Source organism: Xiphias gladius, chromosome 17 (genome assembly GCF_016859285.1).
Source record: "Xiphias gladius isolate SHS-SW01 ecotype Sanya breed wild chromosome 17, ASM1685928v1, whole genome shotgun sequence".
In the NCBI taxonomy this organism is placed as follows: domain Eukaryota; kingdom Metazoa; phylum Chordata; class Actinopteri; order Istiophoriformes; family Xiphiidae; genus Xiphias; species Xiphias gladius.
The window spans coordinates 17,874,674-17,895,428 of record NC_053416.1 but is presented as its reverse complement, the minus strand read 5'-3'; the positions used below and the strand labels follow the sequence as shown (position 1 = coordinate 17,895,428).

The 20,755-nt window shown below is 38.2% G+C and overlaps 1 protein-coding gene across 3 annotated transcripts in view; it reads left to right on the top strand.

The window, feature by feature from the left end:
- Positions 1-1,077: 1,077 nt before the first annotated feature.
- The window catches only part of mink1 (misshapen-like kinase 1), a 33,046-nt gene continuing 13,368 nt past the window's right edge, over positions 1,078-20,755 (top strand). Inside the window, exons 1-13 of one of the 3 annotated variants that reach the window (XM_040150941.1) lie at positions 1,078-2,511; positions 7,214-7,279; positions 7,708-7,890; positions 7,979-8,089; positions 8,179-8,269; positions 8,383-8,513; positions 8,706-8,760; positions 12,624-12,702; positions 14,207-14,382; positions 14,525-14,594; positions 14,708-14,918; positions 18,365-18,472; positions 19,114-19,200. In XM_040150941.1, the coding sequence (XP_040006875.1) occupies positions 2,455-2,511; positions 7,214-7,279; positions 7,708-7,890; positions 7,979-8,089; positions 8,179-8,269; positions 8,383-8,513; positions 8,706-8,760; positions 12,624-12,702; positions 14,207-14,382; positions 14,525-14,594; positions 14,708-14,918; positions 18,365-18,472; positions 19,114-19,200 (1,425 nt within the window). In that variant the 5' untranslated portion in view covers positions 1,078-2,454. The remainder of the gene's footprint in view (positions 2,512-7,213; positions 7,280-7,707; positions 7,891-7,978; positions 8,090-8,178; positions 8,270-8,382; positions 8,514-8,705; positions 8,761-12,623; positions 12,703-14,206; positions 14,383-14,524; positions 14,595-14,707; positions 14,919-18,364; positions 18,473-19,113; positions 19,201-20,755) is intronic. The other 2 variants (XM_040150938.1, XM_040150939.1) reach the window with 2 other exon arrangements.

The window sequence follows — 20,755 nt, the reverse complement described above, 5'->3', positions numbered from 1 at the left end:
TTAAGTACAGTTATGAACAACTTGTACTTTAAGGTATGTTACTTTTCCTGTTTCCTCAATAAACTTTTTTAAAATGGAATTTCAAAGTGAATGTCTCATTTCACTTTGATTTAAAAAAAAATATTCATCAGCCAAAATAATTTTCCAAGTCAATATGGCAAACTTCCCATGTACTTGTTTTATGCAAAAAATTATGGTATCTTTGTACTTTTTATAAGATCTGTGTAAATATAGACACATTAAAAAAGACTTTAATATTCAAATATGAAAATAAGTATACATTTTTATGTAATGGTATGTTTACTTTTAATATTGTATAGAAACTCATGATGTAATTAATAGTGTTTGAACGACCTAGACAATAGACCACTGTCTAGATGTGTGTTAATCAGAAACTGCCTTCCACTGACTGAAACTACTAACATCTAGGGTTATCCTGTAAACCACTGGTATCACTATCCCTGTACATTCCAGAAACATCATTTGCTCTCTGTAAATTCTCAGATCAAATGATGTATTTTGAGAGAGAAAATTGGAGGCTGGGTGGACATAAGGACCGAACATGTTTTTATAGGAACTATAGGAACCATTTAACTCAAAAAGGAAATTAAGTTCATTTTCTATGTGAATACTGATGGGTTCAGTAAATTGCCCATGCAATCCTCATGTTATTTCTTTAAGGGATATACCAGACTGTTTTCTTGAACTCTTGCTGAAGAGCTTTCGAAGTGAATCATGTATTATTTAACGGCATCTTGATCTGTTAGAGGTAAGGTAGACTTGCCTAAATGGAGGAATAACTTTAGCCATCGCAAAGCTGTTAGGGTGGCAGACACATAAGAGCAAAACCAAGAACAGGAAAGACTCTAAAGTGAGATGAGGTGACTCCAGCTACTAAATATAAAAAGACACATTATGAATGTTATATTGCAGCGTGGTTACCCAGCAGGATTTAATTGAAGCTTAACTAAATTATGGGGTGTGTTCAGTGACCGAGAAGGTCAGTGGAGGAAAGGTATGTCAGTGGATGACCTCAGCTGTGCTACCCAGCGCAGACAGAGGCAGTTGCATTGGTTAAGGGCAACTGTAATTTATCAGGTAATTTGTCCCTGATGAAGCACCGTAGCCATCCAAGAGCAGAAAACACTTGAGGAGTGTTTTGTGCAGCCAATCGTCAGTACCACCCCGCAAGACTACATGAAGGCAGAGAGTGGGAGGGAGGACTTGGGAAGCAAAACATGGCGATATAACAAGTTTGGCTGTTAGCTACAGTTTTAAACTGCACCGTATCGTTCAGTGTTGGACTACAACTACAAGTTCATAAAATTGGACGCTGGGGAACGAAAGCAACGCTTAACTTGAAAGAGTCGAGGGCCCCAGTAGACAAGTATTACGGTGGCTGGCGAGAAAATAGTGCCTGCCTATCTGCCTGTTTTCCCCGGAAGGTTGGCAGTGCTAGGCGCGACTGTCAACACAGAAAATGGATGAAGAAAGAAAGTTTATTCTGGAAAAGACTGTTTAGTCTGCTAGCTTAGCTACGTTAGCTAGCCAGTTAGCGTTAGATTGATCGCGTGCACCTGACTCGGTATTCGGATTACCTTGCGCTCCGGCTGAAATTGAGGAATATTTAAGTCGTGTTAACAAGTTTGACAACTGCTGCTGCAAAGAATCGTGTTTCAAACGAGGCCATTATTTCCATTTCGTGCACTTATCCCACAACCATAGTCTGGGAGGACATCCTTTTAAGGCAAATAATGACAGCCCGACAGTCGGTTCTGGTACGGTGCGGACGGACCCGGACGCCATCACATCAGACGTTGCGTTCTCCTTAAAAATAACCACAGTGTTGCTGAGCCGTAAATGTCATTTTATATTCCATCGGCATAACAAGGAATTTTTCAGTGGCACACCAGATCTGTCTGGGAATTTCTTTTCGTGAACCGCATCATTTTATCTAATACAAAATTAGCTGCGATGTTGTACAGCAGCAAAGACGCGGCGTTTCGTCAAAATGAACGCAGCAAGGTGTTCAACAACATTGGAGGTGCGGCGCATTGAAAACCTGCCAGTCGTCAGAACGGTACCGACGGCCGGCTAACGGTGACGTTAACAGTTTGTGGAAATCTCTAATTTAAGTTGAATGTGTTTTGATCAGATATCGCAACCGGCATTTCTGTAAAACAACTGCGGATAACATTGCTCTCGGACAGAGTTGACGTGAGCTAGCGAGCTGGGTGCGTCTGTGGCAGCTCTGTCTGCGATGTGTTTGCTAATCTAAGAGCTACCGTGTTGTTCCGCAACAGTTTCGGTATACCGAGGCAGTCTGTTTGTTATATTTTCTCTTGAACGATAAGCCCTTTCAAGCTTGTCTAAGCAGCCACTGAAATTCCCCCCTTGTACTTCTTGTCAAATAACTGGCTAACTTGTTAGCTAACGTTATAAGTTTCGCCAGCTATGTCTGAAAACGCCCCCACACGAAGCCTGGATGACATAGACCTCGCAGCTCTGAGGGTGAGTATTGTTATTGCAACATAAGTGTGCTGCACTTTACTCGTGTAAAATTATGGCAGACGGACTTAATGGATGTTATGTCATATGAACTCGGGTGTCAGGTTGCGTCTGACACAAGCACAACAATTTAAACACCACCGCAACAAAGTTAAGCTTGGATAAACATCCTTTGGCCTGGTATTGCTATAGGCTGCTGCGCTGTTTTAATATCACATATTCCAATCAAAGATATTTAAGGATTTTTTTCACCCAATAAAGAACTAAATTCTCCAGCCCTGACAAGATTTCGTAATTAGTGTGTTTGATTTAAAAAACAAAACAAAACAAAACATTAAAATCATTTATGCTCTTGTCTCCTGGATTATAATACACAACACCAGATACACTCTGTGATTATTATGTAGGTATTTCTTTATTACATACAGCAGCCATGATGAACAGTTCATCATTTCAAGATAATAGTTTTTTATATTATAAACTAACAATTATAAACTCTGAGATTGCAATGCACAAACACTGTCTTTTGTTAAATTGTTTTTGTTTTAGAGGTGCTTTTTCATTTGGGGGCCTGACAGTCAATGATAATCTGTTGAATGGCAAATCCTCTAACCCTGCCCTCATGAATTTTGGATTTTGTAGTTTTGGTTTAGTTTAGTTTGGATCACGGAAAACATTCCAATACTGTACATTTATAAAATACAACATGTCAGACTTTGTCTGGGATAAAACAATAAAGTCCTGGCGTTTTCAGTAGTCCAACCTGAAGGCCTCAGTCTTAAAAATCTACTTGACTTTTTTGCCCACCCTCCTCTAAGAATAGAACCACTTTGTGTAGAAAGAAATGAAGTAAAATGGAAAAAACACATTTGCCCAGGACTATTCCACTATTCCCAGTTGATGAAAAATCCTCTTTTCTGGGGTACAGATTCTGAATTAAGACCACAGGTCTGATGCACTCTCAAGTTATTGCTACATAACACTGGAATGGGTCAAAAATATTTAATTTTTTACAGCAGTAAATGCTCTTAAGACACTCTTATTAGCATTATAAAGAAGTATTTTAACCATTTCACTCTCATAATAGATGGTCTGTTTAATCTCTGTCTAGATTTAAAATGACTAGAAGGTTACTCAAAATGTGCATCTGGCACAATTAAATCTCTAATATAAGAAATAAGAATATGAAGTCTTGACACCAGTGTCAGTGAATCACCAAAATTAATATTGTTGAAGAAATGTAGAAAAGGAAGAAATGTGCTATTCCAAAAAATATCAAAGAGGAAAAGCCGTTTTAGGGGGATCCCTTTGCCCTCTGAAAATATCAAGAAATTCTCCAGCACTCTGGTGTGGCTTTCACAGGTTTATGGGGCTTAAAAGGGGATAAGGGGCATTTTATCCAAATCCTGGTTTGTTTGCTCCAGTGTTACCTCTTTCCCTGACTAAAATGAGGCTGCACCTGAGAATCTCATCTCAGGACTTTGGGAACTGGATTATCAGTATCAGCAGAATCTCACAGTGCTTTGTTGTGAGTATTTTGGACCGAAGGGACTACATTTTCAGTAAATTCCTGAAAAATTGCACTGCAATTTGGAGGCTGATATTGCACGATAGAGATAATGTATTATACAAATATGACATATTTCTCATATACTATATATATATATTATATATATATTATATATTATATATATTATATATATATATATATATATATAATAGTAGGTGTAGTATATATATACACTACACCTAATATCAATGTCGGTTAACAATATGCCCATAAGACCAGTTAGGTATGTGCATCCTTGTGCGTGCATGAGACAGATAAAAGGGGGACGTACTAATAGAAAAACAGCTCTATAGAGCCACCAGAGAACAAATACTCCCTAGGGAAACTTAAAGTGGCTCAGTCAAAGTATTTTTTAAGATATTTGCTATAGAGTGCAGAAGGACTTCAGCATTACATGAAGACAGTCCACTGTACACAGGCAATTTGCCATTTGTGCAGAAACATCTCATTCCTAGGCCAAAAGCACTGGATGAAATTAAAGCCAACTGTGCAACTGTGTTGATTACAGGTGACATAATAAGTTACACTTATAGAACTAAGACAACAAAAAGGCCAAAAACAACAAAAATGTTTGCCGAATATCACCTGTTTTGTTCTTAATTTAAAATTTAAAAAAATGGCTTCTATGATTATTTTCAGTTTCAAAACAGAAACTTTGACAGTGTGATGAGAATATTGGATGCTGATTAGCAAGCAATACCAACCCTCTGGAAATGAAACTCATGAGAAGTTTTGTCTTGTGATTTTATTTTGTTGCAGTGAAACGGTCCATGCTATGTTTGGCATAAAAAACCTTAACCGAGTGTGAGAAAAAAGAATGCTGTAATATTAAGAAAAGCTCTGACTAAGATTGGTTTGCGCTTTATAAAGCTTTATTGCAAACACAAGTAAAAGTTACATTATATTATATAAAAGTTAAAGTATGTCAACTGCCTTTTCCTCAATGTCAGCTTTTTTCATATTGTGTTTATTAATTCAAAGTGTCATTGTGTAGATTTACTTAACCAAAACCAATTTGTTAAAATACCAACTGTTAAAATCCAGATGTAACAAATGATGATACAATTTTGAATGGATGTAATGTAGCCCATTGGAAAAGTGTTTACCAAGTGGCTCTAGGCCCATAACAGAAGCACAATCCAACAATGGCAATCTTGATTAATTAAAAAATGTAAACATTGTCCATCCTAAACTGTGATGTGCAAATTATGTGAGGTTGCTGAGAAACTGAAATGCTGTTGGGATTAGTTTGTTGAATTTGGACAAAGGCATTCTTTCCAACATTAAGCTTTATTGTTAGTCAAAGACTCTGCATTGTAATGCATAATGTAATGTTTTGCAAATATTTAGGAAGACATTTAAAAACACTTAAGGTCAATTAGAAAGTTGTTCTCTAATGATTTTTGGAGAATGCAAAGGAGTTTGAGTTGAAACAACAAAATCAAAACATGTTTGGGTTGTGATTTTGACGGTTTTTGCAGCTGTGTAACCAGAGATAGGACAGGCTTTTTTTTTTTTTAAAAGACTTCCTCTGTCAGCTAGGTTGACACCCCTGCAGGATATGTGTGGTCAACTTCCCCATGGACCATAACCAGTGTCTTTTGGAGTTCATATGCTGTTGAAATGTGGTTGTTATTTCAACAAGAGGTTGGGCGCAGCTTGATATTGACTGAAATTAATTGTATTGTTCCCTGAAGTTCACCAGTATGTTGAGTTTACACATTAACATGGCAGCATGATATCCACAAGAAGAATCAGAGCTGCAATTTTTATGATTTAAGCAGGCTGATTGTTAATTCTTTCTCTAGTAACCCTGTAGTTTTACTGCGTCTTTGCCTTTTTTGCAATCATTGCTGACAATTTGTTTGACTGTGTGTGCTTGTGGTGCTACTCCTCAAACATAACTGTACCCTTCCCCTTCTATCACTTCATTCCTCTCATCCCACTCTCTGTGCTGGATGTGGGTGAAGCTACTGCCTCTGCCTTGCCGCCCACTCTATCATTACATTATTCTCTTCCATACCATACCATCATTCTCCTGCCTCCTACCTTACGTCACGGTTCCTCCTCTTTTGTGTCCTTGTACATCACATGCTTCAAAATCTGGCTGGTATGTTTATGTCATCATCATGAGCAATGTACATTTGCATTAAATGTGTGGTCATTCCCCAATTTTACTGCTAAATCTTTCATAAATATATGTTATTTGTCTCCTAAATGTTCCCTGTCTCAAAGGAATGTTTCCCCTCCATGTTAAAAGCAGAAAACCCATCATTGGAAACAGATGAAAGCAGGATAGGTCATACTGTACGTTCTAAACCCAAAGCAGCAGTCCCACCACCCACACATCTTCTTAAAGCCATATTGAAATTGCATGAAAGTGGAACCGCTTGTCATTTTCCCTTGTCTCTTACGGGAGGGGGTTGCATAATTAAGTCAAAGCAACCTACTCATTATGAGTGTCAATGAAATATGTGTTCACTGCATTGAAACTTAAAATGAACAACTCAGGAAAGGCCACAAGTCACGTCCATCATGTCATAATCCTTATTTATATATCTAATCTAGCATCAATATTTAGTATATCTGCTTGTCTGTTTTCCTCCATGTAAAGTCTTGTTGGTGGGCGGTGAGTGTGTGAGTGGGTGGCTGGGAAGATTGAGTTCAGCTGATTTGTATGGAAATTATGGAATTGTAATATTGGATTTAAACTGGCTTAATATACACATTAGTAACCATCTGGGTTGCTTTTTCTTATTTTTATTTATGTTTTCCGTTCTACAGAGGCCTGTGTACTTTTTTTGTCTGTGTATGAAGTTTGCAGATATGCTCACTTAATTTGAGTTACACAGCTTGTATTGCACAGGAAAATAATTCAAATGCAACCAACGTTTTTCTGATTTCTAAATACTGTATCTACTAAATCAAAGATTCTCAGAGTTTCAGTTAAGACATTAAATTAAAATGACAGAAAAATTACGGCCTGGTTTTATTTTGTCCTCAGCAGAACCTTGACAGTGATTTGTCTTTAGATTTGTTTTAATTCAGCAATTGTGCCAACATAACTGAAGCCAGATTGCAGCAATTACCTGACCCTGCTGTTTGCTTGTACAACTCCTCCCGTGTCTCCCATAGGATCCAGCAGGAATCTTTGAGCTCGTCGAGGTTGTCGGCAATGGGACATACGGGCAGGTGTACAAGGTGAGACATGATTCCTGTATCACATCTGAATAATGTAGTACTATTATTGGAGATTGAAGCATTCAGCACATAAATTATCACTTGTGTGTTGAATGCCGAACTGAGGAGGCTGGACTGTGGCTACAAAGACCACTCCATACCTGCTTTTTTTTAATTTTTATGTTCATTTTCTTTTTTCTCAGATTCAGATTTAGCTTACTGCCATGTCAGTAAAATTTTTGGCTGTTAGTCTGAAAAGTTTAAAGTGCTTAAGAAAGAAAGAGAATCCAGTAAAAGAAAATGTAAAATAAGAACAGCGAAATGATGTGATGAAGCAAATTAGCCACACTTAATGGACAAAGTTCAAAGAGTTTCAGAAACACGAATCCCGGGTTAATTTGAAACTTAACTGACCACTGTTATGATGATCCACATTGTTCTTGAATTAGGGCCGTCATGTGAAGACAGGCCAGCTGGCTGCCATCAAGGTGATGGATGTGACAGAGGAGGAAGAAGAGGAGATCAAAGCAGAAATCAACATGCTGAAAAAATATAGCCACCACCGCAACATAGCCACGTACTACGGTGCCTTTGTCAAGAAAAGTCCACCAGGGCACGATGACCAACTTTGGGTGTGTCTACCTTTGTACCTGGTCTAATGATTTTAAAGCACAATGCCTCATTTATTGTGCTTGCTAAGCTGTGGTTGTCTGTATGTAGCTGGTGATGGAGTTTTGTGGGGCGGGATCAGTGACCGACCTGGTTAAAAACACTAAGGGCAGCTCTCTAAAGGAGGACTGGATTGCTTACATCTGCAGAGAGATCCTAAGGGTGAGAAATTGAAGTTGGACAAGTCAAAATAAGTCTGTATCAGAGGTCACACCTTACTGACCAGTTTTGACTTCTTTGTATGTGCGCAGGGCCTTTCTCACCTCCATGCTCATAAAGTCATCCACAGAGACATCAAGGGCCAGAATGTGCTTCTAACAGAGAATGCAGAGGTCAAACTTGGTATGTTGAACAGTTGAATATCTTGGCCACTGTATTGCAAAACTACAGTAGGTATATTCTGTCCCTCACTGTTTCACATCCTTTCCTTCTCTGATTCCTTTGTCTGCATTCAGTTGATTTTGGGGTGAGTGCTCAGTTGGACAGGACCGTTGGGCGTAGGAACACCTTCATTGGCACACCTTACTGGATGGCACCTGAGGTCATTGCCTGCGATGAGAACCCTGACTCCACCTATGACTACAGGGTAACAGCAGCTGTGTGTGTGTGTGTGTTTGTGTGTGTGTGTGTGTGTGTGTGTGTGTGTGTGTGTGTGTGTGTGTGTGTGTGTGTGTGTGTGTGTGTGTGTGTGTGTGTGTGTGTGTGTGTGAGTGTGAGCACAATGTTGTAAGAGCATATGAAAGATAGATACTGACCTGGTCCCATGTGTTTTTTGCAGAGTGATATCTGGTCCTTGGGGATCACAGCTATTGAGATGGCAGAGGGAGCTCCTCGTGAGTATATACACTCAATTGCACGCTTGTTTCACCTGTTCTTGGATTTGCATTTCTGTGTATTCAGCAACAGATAATTTCTCATCATCTCAAAGCCCACTCTGTAAAACCTCATGAATGAGTCTGTCTTGCATATGTGGCCTTGTTGTCTATGTCTTCAGATGGACAGCTGACTCACTGTAATAAAGGTAGTGTAGTCGTGAGCTGGCAGTTGGCCTGTGGAGGCTTATTGCACAGATCTCTCTGGTCTGCTTAGCAGGAGAATGTGTTTGTCTTGAGATTTGGTGTCAAACCCGACTAAGAAGCAAAGAGAGTCTCACTTAAGAGTAGCAGCTAAAATGGAAAATAAATTACAGCTGTGGTAAAGAAATTCCATGTTAAACAGCGGCTCAACATGAGTAACTTATTGTGCCTAGTATACTGTATATTTGACCAGTTGTGTTTTGCTTTTTGTTTCTTCACTTGGATGTTTGATCCTCATTGTTCATAATGATGTATGTGCAGAGTTTGACCCCGTTTTAACATTCATCTGCTGAAGGGGGGATGCTTCTCTGTGCTCACCTTAAACCTCAGTTTTAAGGAATTTACCTACAATTATGATTCTGTGTCATCACAACTAGTTAGGGGGCCGATCTTGGTCCAGTATGAGGTTCACAGAGGAATGGTGTGGAAACTTGAAGCCTCCAGCACACATATACTGAAAATGCACTTTTCAGTGAAGTAAAATAAACAATATTTACATATTCATAGATTTTTCAATGAGGGAGAGGGAGTAGATATAATTTTTTAAAACTTTTTAACAAGGTAATTGAACTTTTTTATATGGAAAAAAATCATTATCAGTCACAAATCATTATTCCAAGTCAATTATTTTTGTTTTAAAACATGTCTGGAGGGATATTTAAGGTTAAAGTTTAAGTGTAGTCTAGTTTTCTTATTTACAATAAATTTGTACCACTCTGACACACAAATTATTTAAAGTTCTGAAAGCCTTTTTTAACATCAGCGATCATGACTACAGAGCTCCTACAGACCATGTTGCTGCTCTTCTAAATGACATAAGGCATACAAGCCAACTCTCAAGCTGTGATGTACCATTATAAATTATGCAGTGTGTACTTGCTCCATCAGTCTCATTACTGAAGTACAGTCCTGGTTGAAATGATTGGCACCCCTGAATTTTAAGTACAGAATTTAGAATATCTTCAAAAATAAATGCAAATTAACCAATTTTGTCTAATCAGAATATTTGATAAAATGTCGAAAGTTACTGAACAACAATACCAAAAAAATGCTTTCATATGGTGAAATAAAAAATACAGACATAAAATGTATGCTTGACACAATTATTGGCATCCTTTTGATGGATTAAATTAGTTCCTCAAACAAAATAAAAAGCTAATAAGACTCACATGTGCTTAATTTCCAGTCTTCACATGATCTGAATAAACCAATGAATGATGGTTTAACTGTATGAAAAGGGGCTGATTTGTTTCCAGTTTCTTCTTCACAATGGCGAAGACACGAGAGCTGTCTGAGAGCATCAGAAATGCTATTAACAAAATACATAATTCCAAAGGCTACAAGGCAATTGTCAAAGAACTTAAAATCCCTTTTTCAACAGTTCGTAATGTCCTCAAGAAGTTTCACATAAAACTGTTAAAACGCTTCCAGGACGAGAAGAAACTCAGAGAAGTCTGCAAAGGTTGATGCTAATTGTGGAAAAAACACCACACAAGACATCTAAAGAGCTTGGCTGACCTGGAGCCATGTGGAGTTTTGGTTTCAGCCCGTACCATACGCCAGTAGGGCTCCATGGGCGAAGGCCAGGGAGGAAAATGTATTGGAAAAGAACACCCTACCTACAGTAAAACATGGTGGAGGCTCTATCATGCTATGGGGCTGCTTTGTTGCCTCTGGTACTGGAGGCATTGATATATCAAAGGAATTATGAATCAGAAGATTAACAAAGCATTTAAGAGCAAAATGTGTTACTCAGTGTCAGAAAACTAGGTTTGACACGAAGGTCTTGGGTCTTTCAGCAGGACAACAACCCAAAGCAAACATCCAGCAGCACAACAGAATTGTTGAAAAGTCAAAGATGGACTGTTTTAAACTGGACATTAATGAGTTCTGACCTAAATCCCATTGAAAACCTTTGGAGAGAGCTGAAATCTGCTGGAATCCTGCAAGCTTAAAAAGAGCTTGAACGTATAGCAGTGGAAGAGTGGCAGAAACTACCAGCAAACAAGTGCAAGAAGCTTCTAGATGGCTACAAGAAACATTTAGAGGCTGTCGTTGTAACCAAAGGGTTCTACAACCAAATATTACTGAAGGCTGCCAATAATTGTGTCTGGGTTTGTATTATTTCACTATTATGCATTCAGGGGTGCAAATAATTTCAACCAGGACTGTATGTTTTCCATTATTATTATTATTATAATTATTTCCATTATTTTTCATCCTACTGATGGCCACCTGTTGTTTGTGATTTCATTATATGCTTACTTTTTAGTTTGTTTTTGAATATATGAACCTTTTAAAATACTTTGTTCCACTTGTGTGACGCTTTGGCCTTGGTCACGCTACTTTTATTGTGTTTCGGTCTGTACCAGAATCAATCTTCACACAACCTTGGCAAATTATATGTTTGAAAAGCTATCTGTGAAAAGCATTTTAGGATCCCCATATCACGTCAACAGCTGTTGACACAAAATTGGTTCAGACTTGTTTCTGTGGCTCCAAATTTTTTTCCAGAAAAAAGGTACTACTATAGGCTGTATAGTCCCTTATTTACCCCCCCCTGGCAACAAAATAAAAAAACAACAAAAAAAAATTATATTTTTACCATGTTTGTGAACTTTAAATAAAATTTAAAGAGTTTCCTTTCAAAGATGACTAGAGTTATGACTGTAATAAAAATGAAGAAACAGTACCCTTTTTATTTTAGGTACATTATTTTTGGGCTTATGCACAAAAATGGGGATGTCTGCTAACAGGTTAAGCATCTTTTCCCACACCTTTGAGCATTCTGTTCACTTGTATTAGCAGACACTGTCCAAACCTCTTTTACTCACCTAAGGTGCATGAACACTTAAAACAAAGAGCAGTCAGTACAGTGAATAAAAGGTAGTAATTTAAACACAGAGCTTTAGGACTCTCTGTACAATTGATAAGCTAAAAGCCTAAACAGACAGAACAAGTTGACTTCAGGTATTTCAAACACGAAATGGGATGGCAGCATGTAACCCTGTGTACTTGATCATTTCCACTGACAGGATGTTGCCAAATCTGCCAATATCCTGTAAGTTTGTGATCCATTCCTTTAAATGAAAATAAGTTTAAATTTTATAACATCATTACCATGTGTAATACATGTTAAAATTTGCATGTAGTATATATGTGTACATTATCCGTATAACCGTGATCCCTCTGTTTTAATGTGGCCCTTAAAACGCTGAAATGAAATTTTCTTCTTGCCTTTTGCTGTCACGTTGCATATGTCCAAAAACTGCGTTACAAAAGCCTGTTTACTGTGAAACTCTGAAGCTAACCGGTCAGGTTTAGCTACCTACATACACTGGGAACACAATGACTCACAGCCCTTGCTCTTACATTCAGTGTAACAAAGCCTGAGGCACCAGGAAAGATTGGATAACAGCAGCTGTAACCATGATTGAGGATACAAAGAATATGTGTAATGGTGGCTAGTATTATTCACCAACTCCCATCTATAGGGATATATGATAGTGTAACATAGAAATTATTCTGGTGTTACTTTTTCCTTCTTTGTACTGTAGCTCTCACAATGGGTAGGAAGATTTAATAATACCTAACAACTCTCATCTCCTTTATTTCTGCAGCCTTGTGTGACATGCACCCGATGAGAGCCCTCTTCCTGATTCCTAGGAATCCCCCTCCGAAACTTAAATCCAAAAAATGGTGAGTTATTAACCACCCTGCTGTGTCTTCTTAAATTGCAAGCCTTATAATCTGTCATATCCCAGACACTTCACATCATGTTAAATTTGTAAAAGCTTCAGAACATGTTTCCAAAGGCAAATCGAAGAGAAGCTTCCCCAAATTTTTAAAAAAGTGTAAGAATGTATAATTCTCACTGTCTGGTATTGTGCAATAGATTGTGTAGTAGATCTATTCTGTTCCAGTGTTTTACCCTATCAAATTACATGGAAACATTTCTTTTAGAGCATCAGATAAAATGGCAAAAGACTGCCTCACTTTGAATAGTGTAAACTTCCTTCAAACATTTATAAATTATCCTCTTGCATTGAAATAACAAAAATTCCGCAATAATTAGTTACGTAAATCCATCAAATGTGCTGAGAATGTGATATACCAAAGTGGGAAAAATCAGGCTGTGGCAGGAGAGGATATTTACATACACTAATAACAAACTTACTCTCACTGTTTACTTGATGTATTAGAAACAAGGTTACTGCAGAGCAACAATAACCAGGTGAATGCATATAAAACACACTTAATGAGAGCAGCACCGAATGGAAAGAATGCTGATTCTACAAGAAGCGATGGAAAATTACAGGAAAAATTGTGATTTCTTGAAACAGATGTTGTGCTTCAGGTTACTTTGGGTGCATTTGTCCCTGGACTGGGAAAGACATTGGGCTTAGCTGTCCCTCACTAAGATTGCGTATGTGTGAGATGTCATGTGCTTTGTCCCAGTATTGAGACAAAAATATGATTGTGAGCAGGACAAGAAGTTAAAGGCTTTTAAACTAATTTGTCATGTTCTTTCTCCTACCCTGTTTTTCGCTCCTATTACTTTTCCTACTACTCATTAATGGGACCCACTCGGTAGAGTTTATGGTCCTACGGCATTCAGAATGGATTGGTTTTTCCACAAGTTTTATAATTCTAATAATAAAGAAGCTGTCAGTCAGTATTATGTGACTCAAAATGAACAATTATGCAAATATAAAAACATAAGCAACAGATGGACACAATAACATGAACACTTGCATAAAATGAGCTAATCATTTCTGAGTTACCATCTTTGAACATTATTGACTGCATACAGGTAGTATTCATTGCATGGTTATTTTAGTGCGTTGAATTGTATTTTTTGGTGAACATGTGCTCACGTTTTAGTTTTAGTTTCAGAGAAATTGAGTGATAAGAAGTAACAGCTGGTGGAAAAATACTTTCTCACATTTTTGATAGACTGTTCAGTCTGACTGATGAATCAAATCATTTCTAGGGAGGGACACTGCCAAATGTTGTGATTTGTTTTCAGTGAGAACATGCTGAACATGTGGAAGGAGCTTAAGACAGATCTTTTATCACTTGAATCTTTTTGATTATGTTGGGTCAGGATTCTGGGCAATATCAGTCCAGCCATTCCATGCCTCCCTGCCCTCCCATTCTCCTTCACCAGTTTATCATCCTCTAACCTCCCCGTCCCTCCCAGGTCCAAGAAATTCATTGACTTTATAGAGGGCTGTCTCGTGAAGACATATCCCAGCCGACCATCCACAGAACAACTGCTCAAACACTCCTTCATCAGGGACCAGCCCACTGAGCGCCAGGTCCGAATTCAGCTCAAAGACCACATTGACCGTACACGCAAGAAAAGGGGAGAGAAAGGTAGGCAAATCAGATGGAAAGTCTAAATGGGTGTAACACAGGCAACATGGTCTCTACTTTGGCAGTGATCCACTGAAGTATACTATAGGTTAATATGACACAGTGTTTATTCATGTAATGTTCATTCTAATTTTCCTTGTAGAAGAGACAGAGTATGAGTACAGTGGTAGTGATGAAGAAGATGAAAATCGTGGAGATGACCGAGAGTCAAGGTAAATGCAGTTTATTATCTCTGTCTAAGTTGTATGAACCCTTGGCTCGTGTTCTCTCTGTGAGTGATGGTCCTCAAAATCCTTTCCCTCGTATCTTCAATTTTGTTCATTAGTTCAATCCTCAATGTGCCCGGTGAGTCCACCTTGAGGCGGGACTTCCAGCGTCTGCAGCAGGAGAACAAAGAGCGCTCAGAGGCTCACAAGAGGCAGCAGGCCCAACTTGCTGTTCAGCGCCGGGACCCCGAGGAACACAAGAGGCAACTGTTGCATGACCGACAGAAACGCATTGAAGAGCAGAAAGAACAGCGCCGCAGACTTGAGGAGGTAATAGTAAACCAGGGAATCAATACTTTTTAAAGGAATAATTTGACATTTAGAGAAATACACATTTCTTTTCTTCTCGAGAATTAGAATGATACCACTGTCATATCTGTACGCTCAATATAAAGCTAGAGCCAGGAGGCTATAACCTTAGCTTAGCATAAGGACAGAAAGGCCGGCTCTCTCCAAAGTTACAAAACATGCCTGCCAATGCCTTGAAAGCTTGTGCTATAATTATTTCTTGGCAACCACTCTCCCTAGAGAGAAATAGTTACAGCACACATCTTTCCCAAAAACTACATTTTATTATTTTTACACTTCGGTTTTTGTACGGATTAGACCAAGGAGATGCATCGTGTTAATCAATGAGGGTCTACAGGTGCCAGTAGATGTATTTTTTTAACTTTGTAGATAGCTAAGTTTTTACGTTAAGCTAAGCTAATTCTCTTCATGGCTCTAGCTTTATACTTAACACACAGAAATTACATTGGTATCGATCTTTTCATCCAACTCTTGGCACGAAAGCAAATAAGCATATCTTCCAAAATAAATATACTATTTCTTTAAGGAAGCCTAAGATATTTTTCTTGCCTTTAATGTAACATTCTTTCTGTCTTTTGTTTACTGTAATGTTTTTGACACAACAATTCACATCCCCGTATCGTCCAAGAGTATAACGATATTGCACCTAATACTGAGATTTGAGGTTTGGTACCTGCAACGCAAAAGGCAGCATAAAGTCAACGAATAAGATGATTATTGTATGCCTAGAAAAATGAAATAACACCCAAACATAAATCCTCACCTGATTCCTATAGAGTATGAAAACACATTCACAATAATGTCAATATTACATTCACCCCAAATTTTCACAACTAACTCATGGCTTATCATCATGGTCTGTCGTTTTGTTGTCTGATGTTGGTTTTGATTAATTGTAATACATCTATAAAATACAAACATATTGGATTTTGTCAGGGATAGAACCACCTTGTCCTGGACTTATTTCCACAGTTGACCTTGATTATGTAATTACTTGTAAACCTGCGGATTTTACCAGAGGCTCATGATACTAATATTATGCAACACGACAGTAAGTTTTTAATTCAAAGCAAAACTGTACCAAGCAACAAAAAGATCAATTTCCTTGTCATGCCTCCGTGCCAGTGACAACCGTGACCAGAGGCAGTAAGTTTTCAGGTTGTCCGTCTGTCCATCTGGATGTTTGTCTCATTCTCGTGAACGCGATACTCAGGAACACCTTGCGGGAATTTCTTTAAATTTGGCACAAACGTTCACTTGGACTCAAGGATGAACTGATTCGATTTTGCTAATTTGGTAATTCTAGTTTTTAATGTGTCCGCTTTTATCCTTATCCTCAAGGCACCTAACTACTGCCCTTTATCAAGGCTCCAATCATCACATCAGTATTTGGTTTGCCGTTGTTTGCATTGGTCATAAGAGCACAGCATTTACGATTTGCTTTATAATGTGGGCCTACTAAAATTTTGTTATGTAATATACATATCTACCAACTATGAGCATAAGTAATTAAATTTAGGAACAGGCAAGAGTAACAGTGTTTAAACAGCTTAGATTTTGAATCTTGGAAATGAGGCCTATGCACTACATGTAAAACACACCAGTACACTTCACCTATCCATCAAGTTTTTTCTGTCCCTAACTCAGAGACTCCATGACTAAATAACTAATTGCAAGTACCGGACAAAAGCTCAGGTCACCTTCAGTGGCACCAGTACCTTTTTCAACATTTTGCTCACCTACATTCATAATTAAATAAATAGGGAAACAGTGGAGAATAGAGTGAGATTATTTAAAGCGAAAGACAGTCCTGCTTGGTACATAAACATGTGCCCAGATTGGGACATTTTTGTAGCCTAGAAGGCGATGTTTTGGGAGTATGAAGTTTGTAAAATGCATGGAAACTGTGAAAAAGCAGTTTGATCCTCAAGGAGTATGTAGATTAGTCAATGGTATTAGTGGCTCAAGATTCTGACTTTCTCTACGTTAAGACCACTAATCGGCCAGTTATGAGGCAGGAAAACATTAAAATGTTTTGAACCAGCCCTGGAGGCTGCATGTGTTAATTTGACTAATATAATGCACCGTAACTACTGTATATGTTTGCTATTATTACAGACAAAGTTTCTACCCAAAAACAATAATTTACTCTACATGTTGGTTTGTACAGTGTATATATAAAGCTGTTAACAGTGTTTGCACACTGTGGAATAATATGAATTCACTCTGACTATGTTGATTAAAATGCTCACATAGTACAAATATTGGTTAATTATTGTAGCAGGTGACATAAAGTCTTGATATACACTGATATACACTAAAAATTTCACACCCCCTTAATGTGTATCATCATGTCATCTTCTCTGCCCAACAGACATCTGAAGTTTTATCTAGTACTGAGTTGACAAAATGTCACCATGACAAATAAGGCTCTGCCTTACAGTCTGTAGGTAATAGCTGTTACCAGCAATTAGTTTGAGTAGCTGGTGGAGTCAGATGATTATGGTCATTTTATGTATCATGTTATCACATGAATCAAACAAATATAAGAAACTTCAGAAACATGCCACTCTATGATTTTTGTGTTAGATTGTAATTTGTCATTGACCAACAGATAGGACTTAGAAGTAAACATTGATGCAGCAGGACAACGAAATTAAATTAAGATTTTGTGGTTATGCAGTGCTTTAACTGATGTGAAATACCTTAAAACATGCTTTTAGACATTATTATTTATATAAAGATTAGGCTTGTTGCTGGATGTTTTCGCAGATATACAGGTACATACATAACCCAGCTCAATGATGTGCTGCTGACACTTTGTCAGCAGCTGTGAAATGTGTCAGGAGTTATGTTGGATTTGAATGAGGCACATATAATTACACTCATAGTGCTAAACAGTATTATGCAGTATTTGTAGGGTAATGTGCTGCAGTAAGGCTGTACTTCCCTGATATACCTCCACCTCCTCCTCTATCTTATCTGGCTCTTCTGTTCAACAATAAAGTGCCAACAACAAATAAGTGGACAAGTGAGTGTTTTGTGTCACTACGAAGTGGGATGTTCTAATTTCATCACAAAGAACAAATCTTGTTGTTTCAGTGCCCCTTTAAAAAAGCAGGTAATGACTTCTCCCTGTCACAGTTGAATAACTGGTCAGTTTCCATTTGAATCAAAGCAGCACACTCAAAGATGATTAGGATGCAATAGGTGTGTGTGTGTTTGTTAGAATGACTCATGGCCTGTATTCTGTGCCCTTCACTCCCCCTCCCTCATTTCTTTTTTCCAGCTCTTTGCACAAAAAACAAGGGAGGGTTTGCTTATAAGCGGGCTCTCCTTCCTAGATTCCCCTGTGAAAACATAGCCAATATGCTCATTTCTCTTTTCCTGTCACCCTTCTCTCCCAGCAACAGAGAAAAGAGCGAGAGATGGTGAGGCAGCAAGAAAAAGGTCCCCACCGGAGACTTGATGATATGAGACGAGAGGAAGACAGAAGGTTGGCTGAGAGAGAACAGGTAACCAACCACAGGAGACATTGGGCTGTAATCAGCCAATCAGGGTGAAGTGTGGGTGTGTCCATCGGCGGCACTGTGCAAGTTGCTCTGGTGGTGAAATTCCATGAGTTGGTTGCCATGGCAGCAAGGGTCTAAATTAGTGTATTTATTCAGAGATGAGTTTTCTGTGGGTGAGCTCTCTGTCTCTTACGATCTGTTCCCAGTCTACCCTCAGTAACACAAGAGTCTGGCATCATAGCACCATGACCTTGTAGTGCCTAATACTGATATTTATTACTAGTGATTTTTTATTTTTATTCGTTAGTACAAGGTTATAGTTATATAGTATCATAATATACTGCTAAATATTTTTATTTTTCTTAATCTAGTAATTGATCACAATGTCTACATAGTGATAGACAGTGATGTATTGGTTTAATAAAGTTTTATTTGTGTCTTACAACTTCTTAACAGGGGCGGTGTATGTCTTGTCACTAAAATTCAGTGTTGGTTTTTATCAGTACAAAACATGATCTCTGGTGTTTGCTGGAATTACATTACATAACTGTTATATGCCTCTATCCTCTACCCCTCCACCATGTACTTTGATTTGTCTTTTTCGCCTTAATGCCTATCATTCTTTCCTTCTTACCTGTCCTCAGGAGTTTATCAGACATAAGTTAGAAGAAGAGCAGCGGCAGTTAGAAATCCTTCAGCAGCAGTTGCTTCAGGAGCAGGCACTGCTTATGGTAACTAGTCCTCACCTTCTTTATCAGTTCTTGTTTTGAATGCAGAGGTTTCCATGTACTCCTCTCTGTTATAATACCTCATAAATAAAGCAGATTTATTGATCACCACTTAAATATACTCAATGTGTCCTCATGTCGCTTGTTCTATTTTCATCAAAACAAACAGTGTCGTGTCGCTTGTTCTATTTTCATCAAAACAAACAGTGTTGTTACATGTCTGCTTGTATTTGCGGTGGATTCTTTTAGGTGGACTATGAGGCAGCTGAGATGCCTACTTTTACAATCAGATTCTAACAGCTTTACTTGTATTTGTAACAGAATAAGTAGGTTCACATTCTAGATGTACAGCACCTTGATGTAGATATGCTCTACATGTTGCAGAGTATGGCTGCAGCTCCCACAATATTACATTGAAAAAGTGTGCACTGACCTAGATTTTTGGAACAGTTTGGGGCAGCTTTCAGTGTATCAGTGTATGTGTATCTTGCTTACATTAAAGAGAAGAATTACCACACTCCTGACAGTTTTGTTTTAGCAGTCTCCTTTGAGCGTAGGAGTTGCTGTCATTTGTTTTTTTTAGGAGGGAGAAAGAACCCAACCTTCACTACTGTATGCATGAGGCTGTTGAGATAGTTTTTAATATATCCCTCCTAGATTACACATTACATAATTCCTGTGTATATGCATGCCTTCATAGGGAATACAGCACAGGGTCAGGCACAGGCCAGTGCTCCTGGAGCAGTTGTGGGGGTTCAGTGCAGGAACAATGCTGTGAGACAGTTTTGGTGTAGTGGCCACAGTTGGAACTGCAGGATCACATGACATACAGTACACTGGCCCAAAAAACTTTTTTTTGTCATAATTGCAAAAGGAACAGCTGTAAAGGTATGAATGCATTTTTCTGGATGTCATAAAACAACCTGAAATAAGTCTTTGTATTATCAGAATTTGATCCATTACATTTAGAAGTCTTTAATGTACTCCTGCAACTTAAATTAAATGTGTTAATGCAAATTTAACACTACCTACAGCTGTTTGACAATAAAAGCCCTCCTGTAGTGACTAGATGTAATGAAGATAGTAGCAGACAAAAAAATGTGAATTAAACAGAACTAAACCACATGAAAAAAGCTAAAGAAATCTAACCGAAGGCATGAATAGAGAGGAATTGCCAGACAGCCTTGATGAGCAGCTACAGGAACAGTGAAGTCAGCTACAATTCATGGCTTAATAAAATTCATTGGTCTAAATCTATATTCAGATATTTTCTGGTGTACTTTTTTCGTTACGGAATAAATAAAATATGTCCTTTTCCACCACAGCTTATAGAACGACCCTCCGAGATATACTGTAATCCCTCCATTTTTTCCTTGGGCTACTAGGACACTGGTCTAAAGTCCCCTCCCACACATTGAGCCACCTGTGTGAGGCATCCTGACCAGTTGCCAAACTGGGTTCTTCTCACTGATTTGTAAACCTAGTTCTTCGTGGCCCATTGTCATTTGCAATTTAAGCACCAATTCAAGAAGATCAAATTAAGAAAGAATAAATGACA